Source organism: Ascaphus truei, chromosome 2, assembly GCF_040206685.1.
Source record: "Ascaphus truei isolate aAscTru1 chromosome 2, aAscTru1.hap1, whole genome shotgun sequence".
Taxonomy (NCBI): domain Eukaryota; kingdom Metazoa; phylum Chordata; class Amphibia; order Anura; family Ascaphidae; genus Ascaphus; species Ascaphus truei.
The window spans coordinates 181,417,363-181,440,687 of record NC_134484.1 but is presented as its reverse complement, the minus strand read 5'-3'; the positions used below and the strand labels follow the sequence as shown (position 1 = coordinate 181,440,687).

The following is a 23,325-nucleotide window of genomic DNA, read 5'->3' as shown; positions in this document are numbered from 1 at the left end:
ACACATACACACATACACTGTGACATAGTCCAAAGATATTAGGCAGCTTTCTGCCCGGTTTTAGGTCAGAAAGTGCAGGAATAGTGCAAAATTATCCATTCCACAGCTTCACATTTACTCAGGCTGGTGGATGGAAAATCCAGACCACAGTTTACAATGTGTCTAGTTCTCCCTCACCTGCTCTCCTAATCACTAGAACAGGTATTTAGAGCAGAGAGGGTTGCTTTTCAGTCTCTCTTCTTAGAGCCTGGAGGCTGGGGGTATCGCTGCTCCCCTGCATCCAGTTCAGGGAGGACGCCCCCTTCAAGTATCGCAGTACCAGAAGATTTGCCTGGACACTTGGAACCGAGTTCCCCACCACGAACAGATAAGCCAAACAAATGTCTATTGCTGTATGTAAAGACTGTATGCTGTGTCTAGTGACCCTAAGTGAGAGGGTATTGTTTTAAGCTGGGGAACCAGGTTAGTTGGCCCAGCAGCAGTTAGAGAGGCTGATTCTGTTGTGTAGTTAGATCCCTGAATGGGATAGGATTTCTTTATATGATTTATTTTTGGATGGAAATATTATAACAGTGATATGAGTAAACCGCTGAAGGTTAATATCTGAGTGCCTCCTGCCTTCACCTGTTAAAGCTGCAGTCCCTTACTGGGATGAAAATAAAGCAGGCAGAAGCCTGAGTTAAACAATGTAATGCTTTGTATGATCCTGTTATTTGTATAATTAACCCTAGAAGACTGTGTCGGGAAGGTCCCAGACAGATGTCAGCGCTACAAAAGAGGGGCGTTAGTCACAACACACACACTTACCAACACAGACACACACACACTTACCAACATAGACACACACACTTACCAACACAGACATATACACACACACACACACACACTTACCAACACACACACACACGGAACCGGGAGATGCAGAGAGTAGCAGCTATAAAGTGCTCTGCAGCGCCACCTGCTGCCCGGAAGTGGTTAAGCAGGAAGAAAGCCCTTCTCGCCTCCTCCCTCCAGCTGTTCCGTGATCAGCTCTACACCGCAGCCGGCATCCGCCGCTCTCCTCCAACCCGCCCAAGCCTGTCTCTATCTGAAGAGAGAGAGATGGGCCGCCGACCGGGGGGGGAGAGCGGCCCCCCAAGAGCGCGGGCACCCGGGCTATAGCTCCGCCCCTGTGTCGGAGTATAAATATTTGTGCATGTACATAAAGCAATGTATTAGGTATACATACCTGAGTGTGTGGGTGTCTAGAATAGTCTGTGTGTAGAACAGTGTGTGTGCACGCATCTAGAATGGTGTGTCTGTGTGTGTGTGTGTGTCAATAGAAGTGTGTGTGTTTGTATAGAACAGTGTGTGTGTATATAAAAGTGTGTGTGTATATAAAAGTGTGTGTATATAAAAGTGTGTGTTTGGGTGCAGAACTTAGTTGCAGTTTTATCTACATATAAACCTTGTTTGTTGATGATTTTCTGAATCTGCTCATCTAAGTATTCCTTGCGCTTTATTAGTGCATCAGACCACCTTTCCCGCACACAGTTCAAATCTTCCTCCTGGCAATGAGAAAGAAAATGATTTTCACATAAAGAGGTTACAAGCGTGATCACCTTGTGCTGCACAGACTGCGTGGGAGGAAACAAGTGATGCCATTGAACAGTCTCACGTTACTGCTGTAATAAAACCCAAACAAAGGAAAAAGGTCAAATCCTGTTTAACCTGTGTTCAGAAACAGGTCAAAAAAAACAAATATACGAGCTAATCATTTTAAAACATCTCAGTTTTAAGGACAAGAAAGTTTAAAGTTAAAAGTTGGGAATTACTGGGTCATTCGTGTACAAACTTTGGTTTTTGGGCCTTGTTTCTGTTGAACGAATTCAAGAGGAGCCGGTAACACATTACAAAAGCTATTGTAGGTGCATGAATATAGTTCCTTGTACATAAGTATTTCTGCTGTGCCCAAAGGGTGTACATGACCCAGTCATTCTCCTTAACAGCTTTACAGCAGTCTGCAGCCAGACATGAGTAGAAGAACACTGAAGCAGAAAACTGTTTAATGGCAAGAGGAAGGTATTATATCCTGCCTGCCGCTTGCTTGCCTGCAGGCGATTAGAGAAACGGTTTATTATTATTTCACCATTAGCGCTGCATACCATTGCTTGCGAAGATCACCAGCAGTGCCACTGACAAGTTTCATTCATAAATACACATTTCCATGCAAATTAAACCTGCTCATGCATCATGCCTTGTGCCAGAGTGGGTGTGTTTCGGAGACACGGGTCTCTGACGGGAAGTGGTAGCAAGCATCAAAAAATAAAGTCAGCCGCTAAAAGTTAGTACCGTATACTGTATAGTGAATTTAGCATAGAAATATTTACTTCAATGTATGAAGTTCTTAAACAGGAATGTGCATATTAAATCTCACCTACTAAATAAAAATATGCCCGTAACGTTTAGAAACGTGTACGTTAAAAATGAAGGCGATAATTGATTTTAATAAACCAATCACCTTCTGAAGAAATAATATGCATCATTTGATATTCTTCGACCCAAACCTATAGATTAAGGGTAGGCAGAGAAGGGTGGGTAGCAGTGTTGCTCCTTTCTTCCATGTGGCCATTTGTTAAGTTACCACATAGAGTAAGGGTATTGATTTCTTATCTGGGCAACGAAGAATCATTTTATAATTGTAGTATTTCCAAACTGTGATGCCACCACTTGGCAAGGCACAAAACATAGTTTATGTCAAATACAAGTAAAAGGTGCTACACTGCGTGGCATTTTGTGAGCGTAATGGCAAAGTGATGGTCTGGTTAAAAGCTAGTGAGCTGTGGTTTTAAGGCCCTTTGCCAAGCTCCATGATCTTTCCTCCCCCTCTTTCAACTTCCTAGCACATAGCAGAGCTGTGTTCCATGCCACGAGATTGGCGGCAGCGGCAGCAGCAGCAGAAATAATACCTGGTAACTATCCATATCATCACCACCATCATCATCATCATCTTTCTGGTAGGAGAGAATAAACTTGGTAAACAGGACATGCATTGCTTTCTTCACATAATAACACAGCAAGGAACAGTTGTACCAAACCAGCAAGACAATATAAAAGGTATATTAAACACGATGCCAAATATAGAGAGGAGGATATATGTATTAAGATATTACTAGCCCTTATGTAAGAGATAGGAAACATTTATTCTGAGGTTTTATGTTGCAGAAACAGAAACACAGAAAAGTGCTAAATGAGTACAGGCATATTTAGCGTCTGTTGTATTCATCCCAAATATAATTATAGCGACATCAAGCAGCCTTTTGTTTCTAAAGACTTTATGCCAGTGATCATTTGAATAGTGTCCTTAAACTAATAGGATCACAGTCACATTGTATTGCTTCATTTTAAACGCGACAATTTCTTTGCATTTCTAGAACTTTGCCGTGTATTCAGAAAGCGCTGAACACAAAGTGGCGTTTCTCACTATACACGTGTTGCCTGTCTGTTCATTCAGAGTGTCTCTCCCTGAATGTTCTTCCTTGAGTGCAGGTCTCCTGCTTGCCTTGTCTGTATGTGTTACCTTTCTCTCTGTTACCTACTCACTATTGGCATGTGCCTTCATCTGTATATTTCTGCTTGACTATCACTCTCTCCCTCGGTGTAAGTATGCGACTGTGCTTTCTATCGCTTTCTGGACGCAAGTAAAATGCACATGAGGTCTGGATCTGAACTACCGTCTGTCATTTCAGTAGCTTTGTAGGTATTGCATGTTGCAGCCTGTATTGTGCAGCCTTTTGTGAAGCTCATCATTCTATTGGTTACCTGTAAGTAAAAATATCACTTGTGAGCACATTCACATTTGTTAGACAGGTCTGCAACCCTGTCTTTCCCCATTATCGCTTAGCAAACAATGCTACGTCAGGCATATGCTTATAGGGGTCCATGTTAAAATGGACATGAAGTGAAAGGTGACACTGTGTGCTCATTATCATGTCCTTACACAGAATCCCTGGCTGCAGTAGGAGCACTGTATGCCAAGAGATGATGATGATGATGATGATGAAAAGCCAGGTTGCAGATCTGTCTGAGACATGTGAATGTGCTCACAAGTGATATTTGTATTTGCTGTATGCTGTACGGTGGATGTTTTTTGTCATTTTTTTTTTTACCCACCATAACTTATATAAATGTGTATTAGTTACCTGGTAACTGTCCAAGCCCCTCTGTAGCTTGGTTGATCTGGCAGTGATGCAGCCCATGGAGACAGAAAGGATAGCTTCAACCATGAGGGGCAAGGTGCCAGAATTTTGCACGGGCTTCACAATCACCTGAATTCTCCGAGAATGGCCCTAACCAAAAGGAAAATAAATAGGGATTTTTTTTTTTCTATAACTATTCAAAACCATTTGCCACGCTCAGTAGCACTCATTTTGGCATAAATATATATTTATGGATGCGGTGGATGTAGGAGTTTGAGCTACCTGGGAATATGTGTGTTAAGTATTCAAAACCATCCAGGCTTGTGCAACACAAAAAGTAAAAGCAAAACATTCACCTGTCGGAGCTGGAAGATGCCCCCAGTGTTCAGATCCTTTGCCTGATGCAGTTCAACAGATACGTATTCACCGCTCTCATTAAGCTCATGTACAGAAATCCCCATTTCTATTCGGCGAGTCACTTCACTCCACCTGGAAAGCAAGCGAAAAGTCAAAATCAGCACTTTGCATGTATTTGCTCTGCACCTATTGCAATGCTGCAAAAGGTATTTATTACATGATGAACAGGTTACGTGTAATGCAAACAATATTTTACTGAAATCATTTTTACCTATTCTTAGGAACAAAAGACACAGATGTTAAGTGGTCCACATATTATAAAGAAGGAAACAATATGTTTATACAAAAAAAATGAGTTTGAAACAACTTCTCTGCTCTATTTGTTGTGTAAAATAAGTATTTCTTACGCCTAAAATTATTTCAATCTATACCAGCAAGAATTCACTAGGAAAACATTGGATACTCCAAACCAGTTATGTTTTTTTTGTTTGTTAATATTCGACTATGAATATATTTTTTAATCTATAAATATCATTAGAAATACAACAGAGGAACCCAAATGGGCATTTACAAACTACAAATAAATGAACGTCTCCTATACAAATATACAAAGGCATGTAACACGTTACCCTGGGAGCTATCCCATGTGAACGCAGATGGAGAAGGGAAAAATCTACACTGGCATTTCATTCATGTGGTCATTAATACAACATCTGTATTTAGCTGTGCCAACAGTTGCAAGCTCACGTTCTGCAAACAAATTGTACTGAAATATGTAGCTGCCAGCAAAGTCCTGTACAGTGCACAGACCTGTCCCGTAGTGTTCTAGATTTAGCGCGTAGAGAATCAATCTCCCACAAGGACCTGCCATTTCCAGCACATCTGTGGCCCCAAACTTCAATAGCTAGTGCTCCCTCGGAAATAAACTCCAAAAACTCTTCTGTAATAATTACCACGTAATCCTGAAAACAGAGATATGTTGTGTTCAAGTCACATAGCTCAATATCTTAACAGCACGTTTAGGTTTAGCTTAAAAAAACGGCAAAGCAGGAATACATTGAAGTTACATTAAAAATCCTAGAAATATATCTATCACGATGATTGAAACCAACATTAAAAAAAATGCAATTTGTTGGATGCCTTAATGTTGTCACCTTATTGTAAAATCATGGTCCCTTGAGACTGGAGCTTTTAGATAAATATAGAACACAAGCCCAGAATTGACCCCTGCCTTGTTCAGGATCATTTTATTCACAATTGTAATGTGGACTCAAAACATGGCCTGGAAATGCCACTTGTAATATGGTTTTACAATACTAAGGAGAACCTATATGCATTTGTTTTCCATAGAACAATAATTGTATGATATATAAAAACGGCAATTACTTTAGAATGAGCAAATTTAACAGTGAACTGAGTGTCTTTGCTTCGAAGAGAGGGCATGTCCGGATTGACCATTGGTGGTGCAACAGTGGGTTCACACTGGTCCCAGAATGTGTACTGGCAGAAGACAAAGTTGGACAGGTTCCAGGGAAGGCCAGTTGCTTCTTTAATTTTGACCTGGAAAGAGTGGAAAGCAAAACATCAAATTGAATAACGGTCCAATTAGATCAGCAAGTTTTCTTCTTCTTACAAGCTAACTGTAGAAGTGAAATTTGACTAATTTTATATGTGAAAAATGGAATACAGACTTAAATCTAATAAGTTGAGTTTATGTAGATTCAAAGTCAACGAGTTCACAAAATACCCAAATTCTTACATCCAAACTACGAAGCTATTCTAATGTTAAGCCTACAGTAGTTCTTGTCAGCCTGGCATGTAGGTGAACAGATGGTAAAATGTGAGGGAGACTGAAGTCTAAATTAAAGAATGTCACATAATCGACACTGGAATCCCCATTTAGGAGGAGGTGAAAAAAGGCTAAATCACCCTGGGAAGTGAATTAGACAGGATTTACTTTACAGCAGGTCTGTGCACACAGAATTCAGAGTTCCACATACTTAAAGGTACAATCCTACATATATAATAAACAATTACCTCGCTCTATTTAAATGAAAGTATACTGTGAAAATAAAAATGCAAATACAGAGTTGGTGCTATCGAGGATTTGTTTAAAGCTCAAGATATACTCTACATCAGGGGTGAGCAAACTTTTTATGCCGAGCCCCCCTTTTCATCCATGAAATTTCTCGGCCCCCCCCTGCCTGATGTAATCAATCACATGAAAAAAAAACCTTTATTAAACGGTATACAATGTAAATACAAATATGTCTAAATACTTACATATTTCAACAGCTTGTGCTTGGCAAAATTAGGCTGCGTCCACGCTGCGCTGAAAGCGGTGACATCACCAACTCTCCAAGCATGAGCACAGGGTGTCCTGCATAATTTTGCAAGCACGAGCTGGGGGGCATGGATGGGGGGTATTTTTGTGTGTGTTTGTGTGGCTGTGTTTGTGTGTGTGTGTATTGACTGCTGCTGAGCGCGCTTCAAATCAATTTTGTCTCCCGAAGCGCCCCAGTTTGCGCACCGCTGCATTTAATCACAACACACATACACACAATCACAACACTGACACAGCACACATACTCAATCACAACACACACAGCACACACAACACACTAATATCACAATACACACACACAACACACACTCAATCACAAGCAACATAGACACAACACAACAACACATACACAATCAATCACAACCAACACACACACAATCACAACACACACACACACAATCAGAACCAACACAGACAACACACACACTCACAACACACACTCATTCACAACACACACACAATCAATCACAACCACACACACATACACTCAATCACAACCAACACAGGCACAACACACACACACCACCCACTCAATCACAACACACACCACACACAATCACAACGCACAACACACAATCATAAGTCACAGACTTTCACCTGGGGGAGGAAGTACTACTGTAGGCCTGCTCCTTTCCCCCATGCTGCTGAAAACTGGGATGGGTAATACAGGAGGAGGAGGGGATGTCTGTGTGCAGGGAAGGAAAGCTCCGCCCCCGCAGCAAGGCCCCGCCCCCTCTGCAAGACACAGAGCAGAGAAGCAGCCTCAGCACGGAGCTTCTGGCCCGCCCCCAGGTTTCCCCACACGCAGCCCGCGCCCCCCCTACATAATCTTGCACCCCCCCAATGGGGCGCACCACCCAGTTTGCGCACCGCTGCTCTACATATATGTGTATATATATATATTTATATATATATATGTATGTGTGTGTGTGTGTATATATATATATATATATATATATATATATATATATATATATATATATACACATACACATATACTCATACACTCATTTATTCTGCACTATCACAACTAGACTAACACGGCTGTTATGTGTGTGTGTGTGTGTGTGTGTGTGTGTGTGTGTGTGTGTGTGTGTGTGTGTGTGTGTGTGTGTGTGTGTGTGTGTGTGTGTGTATGTGTGCGTGTGAAAAGGAGTGCTACTGAGCGTGGCCAAATATATACAACAAAAGACAGGAAAGCCCAATGCTACATCCACATACAGCACAGAAGGTTTTTAGGCCCTCTGATTTAGCCCATGCATCTGTGTGTTCAGTTCTCCACAACGACTTGAGCAGATGGGAGTTCTTCAATGATAGATGTTAACTTTTCATTTTGACAACGTATGATGCAACTTTTAAAAATTAACAATACATTTTTAACAGAAGATCACAACAGCTATGCAGTTTTCCTCAGAACAAACAGTAGACGTGAGAACTTACAATTTTGACTCTCCTCATTCACTGTCGTAGGGTTGCCAGGTGGCTTCTCCAAAAAAGCGCTCGAGACACACACACCCCTCTCACCTCTCACTCCTCCATGCTGTTTCCTCCTCTCCTTGGCCCTAACCCCATGCTCCTGACACCTCCTCCTGATAGTCAGCTCACTACGTCCAGAGAGATAATACCAGACACATACATGTCCGGTATTACCTCTCATTTTTTTACTGGACAGTGTCCAAATACAGGTCCTGTTCAATACTGGACACCTGGCAACCCTATAAAATCACTGAGACCACTTTGAATCCCAGCCTACATGATAACATCCATCTACTGTATGCATCACCGTGCACCCCAAAACTGTAACAACCTACCAGAGACTCTCACATCCACCACCAGTCTAAGTTCTTTCAAATCTAAGGCTGTCTCACATTTTAATCTGGTCTGTAACTGTTTCATACGCCCATAATACAAATTATCTTTAACTGTGCATGCAATGTCTTGTATATAATGTATACCCTGCTCATTATGTAACTGTATTTGTAACCGTGTATTATTTGTCTTAACTCTGTGCCCAGGACATACTTGAAAACGAGAGGTAACTCTCAATGTATTACTTCCTGGTAAAATATTTTATAAATAAACCTTGACAGCAAAGATGATTAATTCTTCTGTCTACTCCTCCTTCTGTCACTCTGCACAAATCCCTATATATTAATTGGACCCGGTCAGGCTACGCTGTGGAAAATGTACACCGTGACATGGTACAGCACAAAGGCTGATCGCTACACTAACCAGACCTCAGTCTCCTGGCTTGGCTTCACAAGTTACAAACAAAAACAACAATACAAACATGTGCAGCACACACATAATAAATCATGCACTATTTCGCAATTTACTAAAACAAACATACAGCAAACTGAATGCCGCCAAAGACTTGCAAAGAAAGAGGAGTGAAAAAATGCCATAGAAATTAATCCTAAAACATGCCCTCAAGACTTTGATCATTGGCTACATACACACCACCCATGTTACAGTGCAGTTACTTTTCACAGTGAATGTACTCACCCGGCATGTCAGCTTTTTTGTCCTGTGGATGATTTCCCCGCTGTTGTCTATGATTTCAAAGCTCCCACTTTCGCTGGAGTTCTCCGAAGAGTCATCACCCACTAAACACTCCGGCACAACTCCCGTAACCCGCATCACTTCAATGTGAAGTCGCCCCGCAACCTAAACACACCCACCGTGTAGGCACAGGGGACAGAACATGCTCTCATTAGCCTTTCAGGCCCTGACACATTATTCTTTGCAGGATACTTTGATGATTGCACAAGTTTCCTTTTTTAAGAAATACTCTCGGGTGAGTGCACTTCATCTGGGAAACCCAGAGAGAGACAACGACAGCATAAGGTGGAAAAGCGGGACTGGTGGATAATGAATTAGGTGTCTGGGGCTAGTGATTGGATCACAATGTATATTATCTATGTAGGTATAATAAAAGTCATTGTAATTGACCAATTACCTTAACCAAGAGCTAGTAAAAGCTACAAGTGAAGCATTCACAGGTACTGTACAATGTGCAAGTTGAGATTAGGCTCCGCTCTACACTGCCTTCCTCCCCATAAACAATCGTTTTGCCTTTGTCCCCCTTCCTCCTCCAAATATATCCCATTTAGAATACAAAATGGTATTGTAAACAAAAACTAGAATAATTGGATTATACTGTAGATGCAGCTTTCTTTTGTCCTTTCACTTATTCTGACTCTCTATCCTCTACTGCCTGTCCTCCATGTTTTTATAATCTCCCAGTGTTTATGTCACTCTGAGCCCCCTCTAGTTCAGGGGGGCGCAAACTTTTTTTGTCTGCGCCCCCCTGCCAGCTCTCCCCAACTGCCCGCTTCCCCCCGCGGTTTCTGACGTCACGACGCAACGTGACGTTACGGCGTCATTTGACACTGCGTTACCATGGCGATGTGTTGCTAGAAGCCGCCAGAGACAAGGTAAGGGATTTACAGTGTCCTTGCGCGCTCCCCCAGGCATTTAATTTAAATGTTGCGGGGAAGAGCACAGGGCCTCTGTAAACGCCATGCCCCCCCAGAAAATGTTGTGCCCCCGCCAGTTTGCGCACCCCTGCTCTAGTTCCCCCTCTAGGTTGGCAAACACTGGATTAAAGGCACAGATACAGATTTGAATTCTTACCTCCCCCTGCTGGCTGATGATAGGTACTGCATACTGGAGTTTAACATCATAAAAGAGACACTCCAGAAAGACATTTGCCACACCAATCAAGTTGTGATTTTCTTGAGCTTCATAAAAAGGGTCGCCTTTCTTATAAAGAAGTCTCTTGTTCTGCAAGAAAAGCATAAGCAACACCATGAAAATATTGCACGTCCTATCTAGATACAAAGTAGGCACCCGCTCAACCAGTGCGGGAGGTAGGGTGAACTAGGGTACTAAAAACCCTCTCAGGTCAAACAAGCAGATCCTGTATGATGTACAAAAAGATTTATCTACTCACTGTATGGAAACAGATATCACGGGGGAGTGAGTGTCTATTGAGGTTTATGCATAGGAATAATATGTTAAACCCTATAAGAAATTGGACATGAGGGTTAACCCCGAACTAAGATTAGTATTAACTATGTAGGGGGACTGCAGACAGTACCGCCTGAGTGGAGGGTAACGCGGCCAGCAGAATGAGGGTGGACAGTATACAGACAAAATATCCTAAATTGCTTTCGCTAGACAGAATTGCTATGACTCCTTGGTATACGCAGGATCTATGTGTCAGGATCCACTGCATTGGTGAAAAAAGTCAGCACAGCAAATACTCGTTAAATAGAGGAGTTCACCAGACGCTTACCGAGACCCGCGAGGGTACTTGTGTAACACTCAGGAGCACCGGTGAACAACCTCCTACTTTACTTTTTGTACAATGAATAATATATATATATATGTATAGGTATCAGTACCGTGTTAGCCGAGCTTCAATAATCAAAAAATAAATAGATGATACCGTTCTGTGGCTAACGAAATGCTTTTATTTGTGCGAGCTTTCGAGATACACTGATCTCTTCTTCCGGCGATGTTACAATTTGATTATTGAAGCTCGGCTAACACGGTACTGATACCTCTACATGAAAATATGGAAGATACCACATTGTACTGCACTCAAATGAAGCTAAAGGATTTACTGAACACATACACACTCTTTCATCACTTGCTTTCAGGAACCTTTTGACACTTCCAGCCATAAAACACATCCACACCGGGGGAATGACCAGCACAGATAACATTCCAAGAGACACTGTTTTTAAGTATACCTTTTGCTTGCTTCAGTCATTGTAACATCGCCGGAAGAAGAGATCAGTGTATCTCGAAAGCCCGCACAAATAAAAGCATTTCGTTAGCCACAGAACGGTATCATCTATTTATTTTTTGATTATTATATATATAATATATATATATATATATATATATATATATATATATACACAGTATATATATTTATATAGTACATGTATGAAAGGAACTTATAAATGGTGAAAAAATAAGTTTAATCAGTGCACTAATAGAAGCTATTTTTGGAACAACTCTGAGTAGCTGCTATGTACAGTATATGCTATAGATTTACTGCTCTGTTTGAGCACCCAGGCAAGGTAACACTGTTCTTCTTTATTGCACAAGCAAAAGGAAAGTTTGTTTTGATGCACCTCAATTTTATGACTTTGACACATTTTCTTCCTTAGACCATCTAGTTTCTAACAACTGACACAAATGGTTAGGCAGAGAGGTTTACTCCACCTCTTATAGCAGGTGCAATGTACCCTGTCACATTGATGATGAGACACGCCCTAAAAAGAAATAAAACAGAAACTAAATAAAAATGTAAAAATGGTCTGTTTTACGGAAAACATGTTTAATTGGGTTTGTACATAGAAGTACATAGAACTTTGACAAAGATCTGTCGAGATCTATTGCTGCAATGAGTTGCCAAGGGATCAGGATGCTGCAGTTAAGTGCCGAGTTACAAATCCCACATAGACACTGCGGATAAGTGCCGATGTGCTAGTATTTATTTATTTTTATTTATAAAATGTATTTACCAGGAAGTAATACATTGAGAGTTACCTCTCGTTTTCCAGTATGGAACAGTTACAGTTATACTACAGTTATAGTAATAGCTGTGGAAGCATGGATTTACTGTCTTTGAACGGAGGCCCCGAATGAGGGGAACTGGGAATACCACCCCGGGAGGCCAAATAGCGGGGCTAGTGTTTGCTGAGCAGAGGCGGTCACCAGACGCTTCCTGACACCCGTGCGGGTGCTTGTGTAGCAAATCATGAGCCCCGGTGAACAGCCTCTTGCTCTGCGGAAAGCTTGTGAAGTGCTATGAACACACTCGTGTGACGTCCTCACAGATCTCGACAGCGCTTTGTCAAAGTTCTATGTACCAAGACAAACCCAATTAAACATGTTTTCCGTAAAACAGACCATTTTTTAATTTTTTATTTAGTTTCTGTTTTATTTCTTTTTAGGGCGTGTCTCATCACCAATGTGACAGGGTACATTGCACCTGCTATAAGAGGTGGAGTAAACCTCTCTGCCTAACCATTTGTGTCAGTTGTTAGAAACTAGATGGTCTAAGGAAGAAAATGTGTCAAAGTCATAAAATTGAGGTGCATCAAAACAAACTTTCCTTTTGCTTGTGCAATAAAGAAGAACAGTGTTACCTTGCCTGGGTTCTCAAACAGAGCAGTAAATCTATAGCATATACATAGCAGCTACTCAGAGTTGTTCCAAAAATAGCTTCTATTAGTGCACTGATTAAACTTATTTTTTCACCATCTATAAGTTCCTTTCATACACGCACTTTATAAATATATATACAGTGTCACAGCTATTCTCCTCCTGCTTCTCCATTGCCCTTTCAATAAATATATATACTGTGTAACAGCAAATAGGCAGTTTAAATGGAATACAAAATACCAAATAAACTTTGTTGGTAATTTGTACAATGAATAATATATATATATATATATATATATATATATATATATATATATATATATATATATATATATATATATATATATATATATATATAATATTCATTGTACAAATTACCAACAAAGTTTATTTGGCATTTTGTATTCCATTTAAACTGCCTATTCGCTGGTCAATATAAAAATGACTCTCGTCATCAAATTCCAACATAGAATGATCCAAAACTACAATTTTCTAACATTTAACCGAGTCTGTCTTCTTCCAGCTGACTGAAACACAGACGCCTGAAGAGTTAGGATCAGATTGACTAATCGAAGGAAACGGATTTAATGAGAACAAGCATTTGCCACGGAACATGCCTAAAACCCAATAGGTACTTACCCTAAAGGCTAGATAAATTGTATTAAGAATTGCAAAATTCTAGGTGTTGACAGAAATTACTATGTTTGGTCATTAAAAAAAATTGCAGCAGATTTTTTTATATATATATTTTTTTACCAAGCATCACATCATGTGTACAAGGGCTCTAGTGAACCACAAAGGAATACACAACACAACATTAAATATGTGGATTAAAAGTATTTACTTCTAGGGGATTCTCTTTCCATTCTTGGTAAGCATCCCTCATGTCGATGAGTTTGTTCTCCAGCTTCTCAATGGACCACACTTGGGTGCTTTTACATTTCCTCCGCACCTGAATAGCTGGCTCACTTACTATAGCCCCTCTCTGAGGAAGGAATCACATTCGTTTTAGAGACACTGCATTGTCTGAACTAAATGAAAACAGTATGGTTCCCAATGTGTCTAAACAGTGGAAGGCAACACGATTTACCTCAAGGGCCATATGTGCAACCCCTGAGTCCTGAAAAGGTTGCACATTACACAAATATATATATACATGTAGTGCACAAGCAGAAGCAACATTGCAGCGATGGGTAGGAGCTTCTCCCCCACCCCTCCAGGCAGCTTCTTAATGCTGACACACTGATGAATAATGTCCCATTCCTCTCCTTACACTAGGAATTAGTGATTAGCACGGTCATTAGGCAGCACGGGGAGTGGGAAGAAGCTAAGATCCCCACCGTTAACATCTCCACTCTCTCTGCAGTAGGGAGAGGGGGCTGCTGGGGCGACCAGCTGTTGAGGGCCAAAGGTTAAGTCTCCTTGTTGCCCACCAATGAGATCTAAATCCGCGAGTGTCCATAAAATAATATGCTGGCACTAAACAGCACTTAACAAAATTCCAGTAATAGCAATTATAACATCATCCAAACTATATTTTGTTTGTCTTGAACTTTCCTGAATGTGATGAATTGTTAAATATGCTTCAGGGTGCTCCAGTAAAATGTCAATGTCCCAATCCTGGCACTCACAGACGGCAGCAGCAACCTGTTTCTGCCCTGGCAACTCCTTGCCCTACGCCTAATGTAAGGGCCAGCAATCCATGGGTGCTGATTGGTGAAAGACGGGAGCAGCTATTGCCCATTGCTCTACATTCTGTAATGTACCCTTTGCTCAGAGAGACCAGGGAGAAGAATCAGTGTCACAGCTATTCTCCTCCTGCTTTTCCATTGCCCTTTCAATGACGAGAGAAGCTGCAGGGCAAGGAGAGCTGCCCAATGGTTCCCCCCCGTGTGCCCCAGCCAAGTGCTCTTTGGGGTTATGATCACTATCAGATCATTCATTATTCCTTATAGTGGCTGCATGTCCTGTGTACCGTAAGGGTGTCGATTTTGGACAGTACTGAGGTTTGACAACCTTAGGCTACCACTTACATTTTTTTTACTAGTAGACAAATGTTTCAGCGACATTTTGAAAGATACATTGATTTAGTCTATCAAAATATCTACTGAATAGAAAACTCCAAATCCAACTGCAGGCTACTATTAAAAAGAGACCCACCTTTTAACTTCAGCGTGATAGTGGTCTAATACATTTTTTAGCGCCTCCATAAAAGATTAAAAAGATTATAATCTTATTATAAAATTAATCAACAATGGTACAAAAGCCGTCACACGTCTGACATGTTACCTCCATTGTAAATGAGGTGGGATTGCAGTGCTCCTTAAACCAGCCTTACCTTACGGTTGGCGCTCAAATTGACAGCTGGAATTTGTAGAGTCACTTGGTAATCTGTGTAATTGCTCATTTCTTCAGATAGGAAATTTGCTTCTCTCACCAAAGTGTTGGCCTTAACAATCTGCTCTCTGAGTTTGGCGATGCTCTGTCTGAAGAGTTCATCCCTGTGGTGTAGAATATGACATATACGCACCAACATATCATTCTTACTGATCGCAGGGCAGGGGAGGCAAATGGCAAGTCATCACTAATTGCAGTGGTTCCCACTGCCATAAATTAGTATTATTAAATCCTTCAGCAAATAGGGGAGTAATAAACCAAAAGCAGAGGTCTACTTATATAGAAATTACATGTTATATCTCAAAATGCATGTTTGTGAGCTTTTTTTTTTTTATGTCCTTGCGTTTTTACCACTAGAACATTTCAAATGCAAAAGCTTTAATGCTTTATAATCCATTGCAATCCATAGATAAATACATTATAATACTTTGAAAAAAAAAGCACTTTATATGGAAATAGATTTGGATATTCATGCGCTGGATTCTCTAAAACTGAAGCAGCTTTAAAGCAGCAATACAGGTTTCACTTTTTTTAAATGTATTTTTATTACAGGATTGAAGCAGGGGGTCTTCGGAGCTGAACTGTGTTAATTTCAGCTCCTGGGATCCCCTGCTTTCCGAGAAACTTACCTTCATGGGCGGTGCCGGTATCTCTGCTGTCAGGGAGCTGTGTGCCTAAGGCTGCGTCCCCGCTAGCGCTGAGCTCGCTGAGCGGGCGGCGCTTGGCGAGGTGACTTGCATATATATATGCAAGTCCCTGCTCGCGGGTATGCGCTTGCACACATGCTCACCAGCGCTTAGGTAAATACATTTTTTATACTTTCTAGCGCGCTCAGCTTCCCCTGCAGAGCTCTCCAAGCATGAGCGCGCTCAGCGCCAGCGGGGACAAAGCCTAAAATAGTGGAGCGTTTCAATGTGTCCCATCACGAGGGCCAATAGGAAGATGTGACGTCATCTGGTGCGGCTTCCTATTGGCCTGTGTGACCGGGGCATTTAAACTGAAAAGAGATACCGGCGCCCCCTACAGAGGTAAATATCTCAGGAAGCAGGGGGTTCTAGGAGCTGAAATCAACACGGTTCAGCTCCGGAGACCCCCTGCTTCAAACCTGTAATAATAATTATTTTTTTTAAGTGAAACCCGTATTGCTGCTTTAACAAATTTCAAACACATTATTTTACAGGCAGACAACACCAGTTTTAAAAGTGGAAATGAACAGGTTTTAAAATAAATATGTACAATAGAGAAGCTACATATGTAACCCACATTATTGCCCCGTTGACACATCAATATCCTAATAAAAAAATTTCTTCAACAATGCTCAGACGCTCGTCACTTTGCTTGTACCGGCATTTGTTTTAATGGCAGTATGTCAAATCTCACATTAAATTATACACCTTTGAAAACAGGGACAGTAACGTTAGTTACTGTACATCTCTATACAAATGATGTTGTATCAGCATCAGACTCACTGCCATCATAATTCTGAGACCAGTTCTTGTTTTTCAGGCCTCCGTTATTCATAGAGACTAACAGAAAGCTCTAGGATTGGAGTTACAACACACAACCTGGGCACAAACATGACATTTGGTTGTGATGTCATTTATGACACTGGGCGTACTGAAAGCCTGTAATTATCGCTCTGGCATTTGCTTAATACAATGCATCCACTGCAGCCAGGGATTCTGGGTAATGACATGCATATGAGCGCTCGCAATGTTGTTTTACAAGAAGCCAGCGGGATTAATAAGGACTCTCAATGCATTACATCCTTCAAGTGACAAATTACATTACAAATTCAAAGGACACAGCCGCCTTAATAATGAGGTAAAAACAAGCTTATCTATATTATTTGATTAATTTTCATGTTATATATCTCTATTAGTGTGGAAGTATACAGTATTTTTATACAAACATTGTGAAGCTCTATTTTCACTGAGGCACAGTCTACCCTTAAGTACTGAAGATGTTGTTGCTCAGCTGTATTCTACAGGCAGCAAAAAGATGCCAGTATGATTTAAACTGCCCTAAAACATTCAAGTGCCCATCTGCAGCAGTCAAAAATTGGCAACCATGTCAATGGGAAAATGCCATTGGATCCAATGTTGATGTGATTTTAAAAGACTAATTCTTGCCATTAGACATAAATGACACAGACAATGTGGAATGTATGTCGTTATGTAATCATACTGTATGCCCCAAATGTGACCTGCCTGTTTGTAAACAAACCATCCGGCAATGACATGCCCTGCATATCATGTCCTTGGTCTTCCTAGGCCTGTAAATGTGTATAAAGTATAATAGAGGATATGATCAAGTCACAATTTCCAGTGTCATAAAGAAAGTGGAACAAGACAACAGATTCATGAATTTCTCGATTACTTTGAGCCATGATCTAACATATATATATATACTAGCTGAGAGACCCGGCGTTGCCCGGGATGTGAACCATGCTCACACTGACACACACTGCTCATTGTTCACACTGCACACTGCACACACACTGCTCATTGGTCGCACTGACGCACACTGCGCACACACAGCTCACAGTGACACACACTGCACACTGCACACACACTGGTCACACTGACACACACTGCACACTGCACACACACTGCTCACTGCTCACTGCTCACACTGCACACACACACAGCTCATTGCTCACACTGACACACTGCACACTGCACACACACTGCTCACACTGCACACACTGACACACACTGACACACACTGCATACTGCACACACACTGCTCAATGGTCACACTGCACACTGCACACTGCACACACACTGCTCAGACTGACACACACTGCATACTGCACACACACTGCTCATTGGTCACACTGCACACAGTGCACACACACTGCTCATTGCTCACACTGCACACACTGCACACACTGCACACACACTGCTCACAGTGACACACACTGCACACTGCACACACAGTGGTCATTGCTCACACTGCACACACTGACACACTGCTCATTGCCCCCCCCCCCCCACACACACACACACACACACACACACACAGACACACACACACACACACACACACACACACACACACACACACACACACACACACACACACACACACACACACACACACAGTTACAGACAATCACAGACAGTTACACACACTCACACACACTTTCACAGTTTCAAACAGTTTCACACAGTCATAGACACTTACACAGACTTACACACACTCACACACTCTCACACTGTGAAACACTTACACACACTGTCACACACAGTTACACACAGTTACACACAGTCACACACAGTCACAGACACTTACACACAGTTTCACACAGTCACAGACACTTACACACACTTACACACAGTCACAGACACTCACACACAATCTCACACAATTACACACACCAGCACCAACACCCGCTCCCCCCCCCCTCCTCCTGCGCAGGCAGCGGGGACAACGGTGGGGAGAAGGTGAAGCGGGGACCGGAGGGGCATCCCCCCTCCCATCTCACGTCCCGCGACCTAGGGGGGAGCCGGGACCGGAGGGGCATCCCCCCTCCCATCTCACGTCCCGCGGCCTGTCACGCGGTGACAGGGGGGAGCCGGGAGCGGAGGGGCATCCCCCCTCCCATCTCACGTCCCGCGGCCTGTCACGCGGTGACAGGGGGGAGCCGGGAGCGGAGGGGCATCCCCCCTCCCATCTCACGTCCCGCGGCGACAGGGGGGAGCCGGGACCGGAGGGGCATCCCCCCTCCCATCTCACGTCCCGCGGCCTGTCACGCGGTGACAGGGGGGAGCCGGGACCGGAGGGGCATCCCCCCTCCCATCTCACGTCCCGCGGCCTGTCACGCGGTGACAGGGGGGAGCCGGGACCGGAGGGGCATCCCCCCTCCCATCTCACGTCCCGCGACCTGTCACGCGGTGACAGGGGGGAGCCGTGAGCGGAGGGGCAAGAGCAGCACGTAGCATGTGGAGGGGGGGGGGGGGGGAGCTCACCCATCCTGCCGCTGCCTCACTGATCCGGCCGCTGCCTCACTGATCCGGCCGCTGCCTCACTCATCCGGCCGCTCCCACGTGGATGTGAGGCGGGAGGCCGCGTGTTGTGGCCGCTCCCCCGCGTGTGTCCCGGGCGCTCGCTCCGCTCCCCCGCGTGTGTCCCGGGCGCTCGCTCCGCTCCCCCGCTGACTGTAGCGGCGCCGGGGTGTGAGCTTGGGGGGGGTTTGAGCTTGGGGGGGGGTGAGCTTGGGGGGGGGGGGTGAGGTGTGTGTGAGCTTGGGGGGGTGGGAATGTGTGTGTGTGTGTGTACACGGGACTCCGGGTAAGTTCGGGCACAGGGAGGGTGGGGGGGGTGTGGAAGTTGAGGTGCGGTCCAGCTGACGGGGGAGAGTGAGGGGCACCGGGAGGGGATTGTGTGTGTGTGTCCCCGTCCGTGTCCGTGTCCGTGTGTGTGTGTGTCTGTGTGTCCTTTGGCCCGTCACTCCGCCTCAGGCCAATGAGAGGTGTGCGGGGGCGGGCCAAGGGACCAATGAGATTTCCCCTAGGGACACCGGACATCCAGGCAGGCAGGCAGGCAGGCAGGCAGGCAGGCATACAGTGCTTTCACTAATATAGTATAAGATATATATATATATATATATATATATATATATATATATACTGAGTTAAGTTATGGTGAGTAAAAAAAGTGACAAAAACCCTCCACAGGAAAGCAAATATGCAAATATAACTGTATGCTCATCTGCATGTCTTAGGCAGGTCTGCAACCCCGCCTTTCCCCATTATCACCCAGCATACAGCACTTCCACTGCAGCAAGAGATTCTGGGAAATGACATGCAAATGAGCACACAGTGTCACTTTTTGCCTCAATAACCATGCTCATTTGCATGTCATTTCCCAGAATCCCTTGCTGCAGTGGAAGTGCTGTATGCTGGGTGATAATGGGGAAAGGCGGGGTTGCAGACCTGCCTAAGACATGCAGATGAGCATACAGTTATATTTGCATATTTGCTTTCCTGTGGAGGGTTTTTGTCACTTTTTTTACTCACCATAACTTAACTCCGTATTATGGTTTAGCCTATCCCATAGCCTCTCTTGCATTCCCAGTAAAATCAACCCCACACTGATGAGACCCATCAAGGTCGAAACGGCTGTCTGTGGGTGGTTTTCTGGGTATGCACCTTAACCCTGGCTGTGCTCAAAGCTGTGACCATGCAGCAAGCTTAAGCCTATAGGGAACCATGTTAAAAATGGTTATTGAGGCAAAAAGTGACACTGTGTGCTCATTTGCATGTCATTTCCCAGAATCCCTTGCTGCAGTGGAAGTGCTGTATGCTGGGTGATAATGGGGAAAGGCGGGGTTGCAGACCTGCCTAAGACATGCAGATGAGCATACAGTTATATTTGCATATATATATATATAATCAAAAATATATATATATTCTGTTTTAATTTCCCCCAACTTTTTTACATTACAATATAAACATTTCAATACACAAACTGCTCTAACAATTTCCCCCTCTAGGGAAGGAAATTAGCTGTAAAAGCTGGGGCTTTCTGGAAGCATACATATGACGATCTTTACATTAAAAGAATCAACAACAAAAAACGTATGTACTGTATACAAACGATAAAAAAAAAAGGTCAACATATTGGTGCCGTTAATCCGTTCATTGAATGAATGCAGAGCACGGATGGTATTGTTCCTATTATACCATATGTGTTGGGTCACACACGCTCACCTCTCCTCCGTCCACATGCTCACTTTCTGCTGTGCTGTCTGGGAGTTGTAAGAAAGGCGCTCGGGGCTGTGCTGGTGCTGCCTGTCAGGGGAGAATTGCTGTCGAAGGTGCTCTAGCTCCCGCTCGTACATCAGCCGCTGCTCCTCCAAGGCGTTCCTCTTCTCCTCCAGATACTGCTTTTCAAGAACCTGGACCACATTGTGCACAGGATCTGAGGGGAGAAGCAGACAGATCCCATTCACGACATGTTTCCTATGGCCGCCTAACCACGGTACTAGTTAAATCAATGTTCTAGCTGTAATTGGACTAGGGGGTTCAGAGTTTCACTACCTTTTGTTCCACTGCCACTAACTATTTACAAACCCAACAAGTGCTTATTAAACACACATAAAGGTCTACCTGTATTTTCCTTTCTGGATAAAAATTACCAGTGTTCGACAAACCTATACATTTGCTCGCCCCGGGCGAGTGGATTTAACCCCCGGGCGAGTAAATATTGGCCCAAGCAGCACACGTTTGGTACTAGGTGGCGAGTAGATTTTTTTGTGTGGCGAGTAGATTTTTTGGTGATTTGTCAACCACTGAAAATTACGATTCCTTTTTTAAGCGACTCTTCCTTTCTGTTTTTGTTATCACAGATATTGTATAAACCTTTCTAAAAAGGTCAGAAAAACATGGCACCGTGGTTTGCCAGGTTTGGGATTTTCTGGAAATCCACTGCTAGTACTTTATTATTATTTTATTTTAGAAAAGGTCCATGTAGATAAAAGTTTGATTGAGTCGGATCCTTACGACCTTCATAAATTGCAAAAATCAAAATCAAAATGTTTCACCTTTCGTAGTTAAATATGCACAACATGTTCAAATACAGCAGCAACAAATGAAGTGCGACAGATAAACACATTCCTTTATACCGGCGATACTGTAACATGTCTTCAAAGATCAGAAATTGCACAGACACACTGGTTTCTGCATTATGAGTCATAACAAAATACCAACTGCAGTTGCATATGGAAAGATTTATTCACATACTGTAGCAAGCGTTTCTTACTGAATGGCTTTTTTTTTTAAATTTGCTTAAAAACAGCAATTCCCCCCCAAAAAATGACACGTTATATAACTATGTGGAATATGTTGGCACCTTGCAAGTAGATTATATTAATCCTACAGCAGCTCAGCAGATTCCACAAGATATCAAGCCTGGGTTTAAATACCTATGGAAAACCTGCTGTAAGAAATGACTTGCCTGCTGAAAACTAAATCACCATTGCCTGGCAAGATGCTAATTGTCCAAGGAAATGTAATTATCTTTATTTCTGAAAATGGACCATGGCCACATTTCAAACATTGTAACCTGAAGGCTGGAGTAGGTCAGATCAGATGCATTGTAAGGAACCCCAACCCTCTCTAATAGCACGTCTGAGATCAGATGCATTGTAAGGAACCCCAAACCTCTCTAATAGCACATCTGAAATCAGATGCTTTGTAAGGAACCCCAACCCACTCTAATAGCGCGTCTGAGATCAGATACATTGTAAATTCTTCAGTACTTGGTACAATTTTCAAATTACCTGAAAATTGCAGGGATCCCTATAGAGATGCCTGGGTGACCCCCAACCAACCTGTGTTACTATCCAGGTGATGTATAATATAAAATGGATAAATATTATAATAAATGGAGGTTATTATTAACACAACAAAAATGAATACAAAACCATGCACATAACTTTCATACTTATGAAAATCCAAAAGCATGTTTAAAGGTTGCCAGTTACTTGTGGTTACTTAAAGCCTACAATGCCAAACATGGCAACAAAAAAAAGTTAGTGACAATTCAAGAAAAACACTCTTCACAATCTCCAACACCACAAGCACAAGTCAGTCAGTGCAATCTCTAAGACCACAAAACCCTACAAGTGGAAATGAATACGAGAAAACAGGAAATTGTTGGGTCGCAAAGAGATGAGATTAAATGATATGCCAATGACCTGGGATCAGAAAACAACTTTATTAAAGGTGGAATTTATTATCCTTTACAACAAAACTGCCCATCAGATTACTTCCATTATTTAAAATACAACAAAAGAAAGTGCTTGTTAATTAGGTGCTCAGGTCACTCAAACATATTCTTTACTATATCAAAAAG

At 42.7% G+C, this 23,325-nt stretch overlaps 1 protein-coding gene across 7 annotated transcripts in view; it reads right to left on the bottom strand.

Moving 5' to 3' along the window:
* KIF13A (kinesin family member 13A) overlaps positions 1-23,325 on the bottom strand; it is a 206,805-nt gene that overhangs the window by 38,362 nt on the left and 145,118 nt on the right. For 4 of the 7 annotated variants that reach the window (XM_075585633.1, XM_075585635.1, XM_075585636.1 and 1 more), the window contains 11 exons: positions 21,180-21,390; positions 15,404-15,566; positions 13,910-14,050; positions 10,516-10,665; positions 9,385-9,546; positions 5,922-6,095; positions 5,346-5,497; positions 4,535-4,667; positions 4,182-4,328; positions 2,949-2,993; positions 1,448-1,547 (listed from right to left, as the gene is read on the bottom strand). In XM_075585633.1, coding sequence (XP_075441748.1) covers positions 1,448-1,547; positions 2,949-2,993; positions 4,182-4,328; positions 4,535-4,667; positions 5,346-5,497; positions 5,922-6,095; positions 9,385-9,546; positions 10,516-10,665; positions 13,910-14,050; positions 15,404-15,566; positions 21,180-21,390 — 1,578 coding nt within the window. The remainder of the gene's footprint in view (positions 1-1,447; positions 1,548-2,948; positions 2,994-4,181; positions 4,329-4,534; positions 4,668-5,345; positions 5,498-5,921; positions 6,096-9,384; positions 9,547-10,515; positions 10,666-13,909; positions 14,051-15,403; positions 15,567-21,179; positions 21,391-23,325) is intronic. The other 3 variants (XM_075585634.1, XM_075585637.1, XM_075585639.1) reach the window with 1 other exon arrangement.